This window comes from Dasypus novemcinctus, chromosome 13, assembly GCF_030445035.2.
Source record: "Dasypus novemcinctus isolate mDasNov1 chromosome 13, mDasNov1.1.hap2, whole genome shotgun sequence".
Classification (NCBI taxonomy): Eukaryota; Metazoa; Chordata; class Mammalia; order Cingulata; family Dasypodidae; genus Dasypus; species Dasypus novemcinctus.
This window is the reverse complement of record NC_080685.1, coordinates 49,666,458-49,672,457: the sequence shown is the minus strand read 5'-3', so window position 1 is coordinate 49,672,457 and position 6,000 is coordinate 49,666,458. Positions and strand designations below refer to the sequence as shown.

The following is a 6,000-nucleotide window of genomic DNA, read 5'->3' as shown; positions in this document are numbered from 1 at the left end:
CTCTTGTACAAATATAAAATGAACACGTTATTGGTTAAGATGTTACAGCCAGTTCAAAGAACTTACAGAACGGGTACACATTTATAGATGAGGAATATTGAAATGAAGGTCCTAAAGGAGGCAAAACTAGCTTTTTCTACAGTGGGAGAGGGAAGTCAATGGAAACTCTACCAGACATAATTTGCATGTCTATACATGAGAATTATTTTGCTTCCTTTCAGTTACATATAATTTATAGAATTATAAAAGACCTCCTATAAAATTAAAATGAGATAACCTGGAAGGGTGTGTCCTAGACAGTACAGAGTTTATTCATTGAAATACACTTTTTCTTTACAGAGGGTAAGGAGGATGATATTGGGTGAGGGTGGGAGTTGGGGGCTATTGAGGAAAATAAGTCAATTCTGGAGATACTGTGTTTGAGAGGCCCATAACATAGTCTGGTAGAACTGTCCAATGAGAAACTAAATCCATAGTCTAGAAGATACAAACAATAAAACATGCATCCTGCTTAGGTCATAGTAATAATAACAGCTATCATTTTTTGAACATTTACCATGTGCAGGACTTGTGCTAAGCACTTTGCGTGGATCATGCCTTTTAATCCTTTTGACACCCTTTTGAAGTGTGATATAACCTTCATGCTATAGAAGGAAAAACTGATTTAGGAAACGTGAGTAACCAGCTCAAGTTCATACTGCTAATAAGTAGCAGAATCTATGCTCCTAAGGATGGGCTTTACTGCCTGAGATTCCCCAACAGTGAGGCACGTTGAAAGATCCAGAGCCTCTGTTTATAAAGAGCTAAACATTATTTAAAACTAGTCCAGTAGAGGATACTATTTATAGGGGAGTAGAAAAGCTTTATAGCTGAAAAGGGAAGATTTCAAATATTCTGTGACTGGAGGTCTTTGGCATGAAGAAACCGGAGGTGGGCTAACTAGAAGCAGAGTATCTTATGTGATGGGTTTGGGGAACATATTTGATTTTTCTCTAGTTGGCCCTGAGTTGGAAGTGGGACAAAAACAGGGGCGCTGGCTGTCATTGACTAAATTCTGAGCGTTCTAAGATGATTGCTAAAGAGGTTGTGGTTTGGCTCCTTGGATTGGTTGCTGCAGAGGTTGTGGGTCAGAGTTCTGCTGTTCTAGATGGTCTGGCCATTGTTCTTTTGTACACCCAGTCTCTCAGTATGGTAGATGAGAGTAGGTGCAGGAACCAGCCCGTGTCCTCATAATTTGCCACTATGGCCTGGGTAATTTACCTTGTGTCTCACTTTGGACACTGAACTCCCCTCAGCCAACTTCATGAGGAATGCTAAAATGTCATCTCTGCTTCAAGGGAGAGAAGAGCATTTCCAAGACGAATCTACATTGTAATTTGTGGGGCAATATTTCATTATGAGAAGCTTTGTTAAGAATGAAATAAATAAGTTGGGGAAAGTTACCAAGGAGAGTAAGATTGGCTAGAAGAGCGGATCAAAGTTGAGAAGTTAACTTTGTCAGTACTTAACCTACAGAGCTGATCCTCCCCTGACTCCATAGTTTTTGAACCCTTACCCCCACCCAAACCATGGACCTCTGTTTGTGAGTTAAAGTTTGCCCTCTCGTGTTTGTCATCTAAGCCCATCAATGAGGTGAAGTTAAAAGCACAGCTGTCATTACTGTGAATCACATCTTTGTTCAGATGTAAATGTGAGATGGAATCAAGGACTAGATCTATTTTGGTTAAAACCTGCTTTCGGTGAGGTATTTGCTTTTGTTCTTTTTCTTTTCTTTCTTCCTGCTTTCTCCCTATTCAAGACTCCTTGGCTGTGCTCTTTCCCTATTGAAATCTAATTGCATTTGGTTGATTCTCAAGGGGAGGCAGCCCTGTTTGGCTCTTAAAGTAGTGTTGTAAGAGGATCCTGAGTAGGAGGTGTCTTTCCTTTGGGTGCTGGAGACCTGCTCCAAGAGTAAGTGAACATGATTATTTTCTGTGGAGTAGAGCTACTTTGGATCTTTATTTTATTTTATTTTATTTTTTTAAAGATTTATTTTTATTTATTTAATTCCCCTCCCGTTCCCCGGTTGTCTGTTTTCTGTGTCTTTTTGCTGCGTCTTGTTTCTTTGTCCGCTTCTGTTGTCGTCAGCGGCACGGGAAGTGTGGGCGGTGCCATTCCTTGGCAGGCTGCTCCCTCCTTCGTGCTGGGCAGCTCTCCTTATGGGTGCACTCCTTGTGCGTGGGGCTCCCCTACGCGGGGGACACCCTTGTGTAGCAAGGTACTCCTTGCGCGCATCAGCACTGCGCATGGGCCAGCTCCACACAGGTCAAGGAGGCCCAGGGCTTGAACCGCGGACCTCCCATATGGTGGATGGACGCCCTAACAACTGGGCCAAAGTCCGTTTCCCTGGATCTTTATTATGCCTGCTGGAGCACCCCATTTTTTTGTAGAGTGCATTCTTGGAGAATGAACAGTCCCAGGCAGGTTTATTGTTGTTTCACTACCTCATTGAATCCTCTATCCTTTTATCTTCATAAAAAGACTCTTCATCCCCTTTTCTCTTTTCTTTCATCTTTTCCTAACCTTTAAAAACAAAACAAAACAAAACAAAAGACCACTAGAAACAGTGTTTCTGGGTTTTTCTTTTTAATCAGGTGAGCCCATAATGGCACCATTTCAGTATGATACAATCTTTTGTGAAGTAGGGGATTTTAGTTATCTATGAAAATAGTCTATATGGGAAAGAGGTATGATTTCAGAATGCTGTCTAGTTCAGCCCTCCTACAAGAAGTCTGGAATCTTGCAGCAGCCTTCAAATGCACAGAAAGAAATCATGGTAACCATACTCTAGCATTTGATGCAGATGGAGCTGGGAGAGACTCAGGAATGCTAGTGTTAGCACTGGGGCCAGCTGGGGAAGGGCAGGAGTGGCCTTCTCTATCTTAAGGTGGTTGATGGTTGTGAAGGCAGTGCTGCTGCAATGGGGGAACCAGAATATTGTAATCTACTCTGTGTATCTGAAAAGCCATTTAAGAAATACTTAAAGGAAGATCAGGAAAATGGCTACAAGCAAAGCCAGAAAGCTGAAGAGTTTAAGTAAGCTTGCAAAGGGAGATGGGGATTCTTGTATGTTTCGCGTTTTAGTGACCTTAAATGTTCGGTCCCATTGAGTCAGGATGGCGTTTCTGGCTCCCTTCCATTTTCCTGGGCCGGTCAGGCGGAACTGGTATGGTGTTAATGGGCCGAAGAAAATGGTCAGTGCCAGGCGTGGATCCGTCAGGAGCATGGAGAGCAGGTTGGGTTTTGCGTTGATATAGGTCAGGAGTTCATCTATGTATGTGATATAATCTACCTGTAACGCTTTGCAGAAGCACAAGCCAAACCTTTATAAAAGGAAGATTGGGGAAAGACAAAAGTAATAAAAATAATGGTAGTTTCAGCACAAGTAAACAATGCTGCAACTGAAATTTGTAATGGTTTCTGTGTCCTCTCCTTCATTCCCATAGATGGAATCATAGCTGTCTAATGGTCTCATTCTATTTCTTAATTACAGTCTGGGAACCTTGAAATGATACTTCATATATATGACTTTCAGAAGTGCTCCAAATGCTCACAAGGCATCTTTTGTTCTTTGAATTTTTTTGACAAATAACTAGCTCTTTTTAGGGGAAGATATATTTCATGTAATTTTACTATTCATAAATCCAGAATTCAATTATTGCTAGATTTATTTTAAGCAGAAAGCCACAAAAACCAATAGAATAGAATCCCCTGTAATGCTGGTATTGAACCCTAGGACCATTGGCTCACCTTTGTGACAAGAAACTTTTCCATTGTGTAGTTCTAATTTTTAGGGGCCACAGTTTTGCAAGTTATCTGTTTTATACTAGATGCAATCATATTCCAGGTTGAGGATGAAGAAGACATCCAAAATGCTTTAATTGTTCTGAAATTTGGTACTTTGATGGGGATAGGACAGCATTCGAAGTTTGGGGATATATATGGATGAAAGAAGTGACAAGTATGTTAATTGTACTGATTTTAAAACATTGTTTTCTGCTACAGAACCCTTTTTTCAAGAGAAAATTTATGTCAAAGCCCAACTATGGAAAACAGAAAAACCCAGGATGTTTTTGTTGAATTAGGAGAGTGGGGGAACCAGGACTCCCTGCTTTGCTGTCCATCTTCCTTCCATTGTCCTCACCCTTTAAGTTTTAGTCATAGAGCAGAGCACAAGTGAAAACCATTCCTCCAGAGAAGTGGTCGGAAAACTTATTTTGTAAAAGGTGAGATGGTAGATATTTTGGGCTTTGAGGGCATATTATGGTCTTTGTCTTAACTACTTCAACTCTACTGTCATAGTGTGAAAACACCCATAGATACATAAATGAATAGTATGGTTGTATTCCATGAAAACTTTATTTATGGCCACTGATAATTGAATTTCACATAATTCTCATGTCACAATCTATTATTCTTTTGATTTTTCCCAATCATTTAAAAGACAAAAGACAGAAATGTGGAATTGGCTTGCACCCCTAGTTTGCTGACTCTTGGCTCTAGAACATATAATCTGAATAGACAACAGATATGAATCAAGACTTGTTGAATAAATGAATGAGCAGGCACATCTCCTAACAGAGTGAATAAACACAATTGTTTGCCAGCTGACTAGGGATAAGCTATTGAAAATGTATCTGGTCGATGACGGGTAATTACTTTTGGTCTAGTGTTCCTGCTCCATGTGGTGTTAGATAATCATGGTCTGAAGTGATGATTGCTGAGAACATTAAAATGTCTCAATTACCCTTCCCTTCTCTCCTTAAACAGATTATTATCTAGATTTTTTTTCTTGAGTCTCATGCTTCTTTTTCTGTCTTTGCCATTATTTTACAAATTTCAGTTATGATTCATATAGGATGCATGAATAGTTAACTTACCCACTGTGCTTGTTTTCTTTCCTTGCATTAACCTCTGTTATCATAATGCTTGTTGGTGGTAACTTATTTACACCTATAAGACAAACAAACAAAAAATTTAGGTCTAGGTCTTTACTTAGTGGGTAAAGAAATTTGTCTACTGCTCCTCTTTCTGCTCTTAGTATCCAGCTACTCATCTGTTCTGGAAAAAATGCAAGCAGCTTGAGCTGACAGGTGGCATATTCCTGGCAATAATGCTGCCAGCTGAAAAAAGAGGCACCTAGTCATGTCACTAGTTATTTGGTATGACAGAAACTCACAACTGATGGTCTGAAAGTTGTCACTCGATTGATTTTTTAAAAATTATCAGTGACTCAGTTGATTCTGTCACAATAACTCAACAGGTTGACACAGCTTATAATTTTTGAGCCTGATTTATCTTTTGTCGGTAATAACACAATTGATTATGATACTATAATTCAGTGAATAATAGAATAGATACATATTTTATATATTCCATTGTCTTAGATGGTAGCTGGGGATGTTCTCAGAATTTCCAGGATCCACAATCATGTGGCAAACAGAAACTGTATGTCCTGCTGTTTCTCATACACCTACCTTTCAGAACTCGAACAGCCCATCGAGCTTGCGTTTCTGCTGTGGGTATCATGGAGCCCAGTGGTTTGATAAGGCCAATAACAGCCAGAGTTGGTTTTTGCATATGTGCAGGAAAGATATACTTGTACAGTGATGCCTGGCCGTCTTCAACTTTCACGTCAGACTCATCAAGGAAGGGGAAAGCAAAGGTGTATCCAGTGGCAAAAACAATGATATCAATGGGCTCTTCCTTTGGAGTGTCATTAAAGATGACTGAGTTTTCCTTCACCTCCTTTATACTCGGCTTGATGAGCACTTTCCCAGTGATGATACGGCCTGGGAGCTCATCATTTAGCACAGGCTCTCTCAGTTGAGTCCTAAACAAAAATACAGACAGTAATGAGATTTGCCAGTGAACAACACTGCCAGTCCTCTCTCTTCCATCCCCTCCCCTCTTCCCTTTGGCTGGACAGGAATTGACAGTCTTGGGAGAAACTAGCTCTTT

At 40.2% G+C, this 6,000-nt stretch overlaps 1 protein-coding gene across 2 annotated transcripts in view; it reads right to left on the bottom strand.

Moving 5' to 3' along the window:
* Nucleotides 1-1,729: 1,729 nt before the first annotated feature.
* FMO1 (flavin containing dimethylaniline monoxygenase 1) overlaps nt 1,730-6,000 on the bottom strand; it is a 31,647-nt gene continuing 27,376 nt past the window's right edge. Inside the window, exons 7-9 of one of the 2 annotated variants that reach the window (XM_071207572.1) lie at nt 5,517-5,872; nt 4,920-4,992; nt 1,730-2,562 (exon numbers count right to left, since the gene is read on the bottom strand). In XM_071207572.1, the coding sequence (XP_071063673.1) occupies nt 2,526-2,562; nt 4,920-4,992; nt 5,517-5,872 (466 nt within the window). In that variant the 3' untranslated portion in view covers nt 1,730-2,525. Of the gene's footprint in view, nt 3,363-4,919; nt 4,993-5,516; nt 5,873-6,000 lie in introns of both variants that reach the window. The other variant, XM_004454719.5, reaches the window with a different exon arrangement.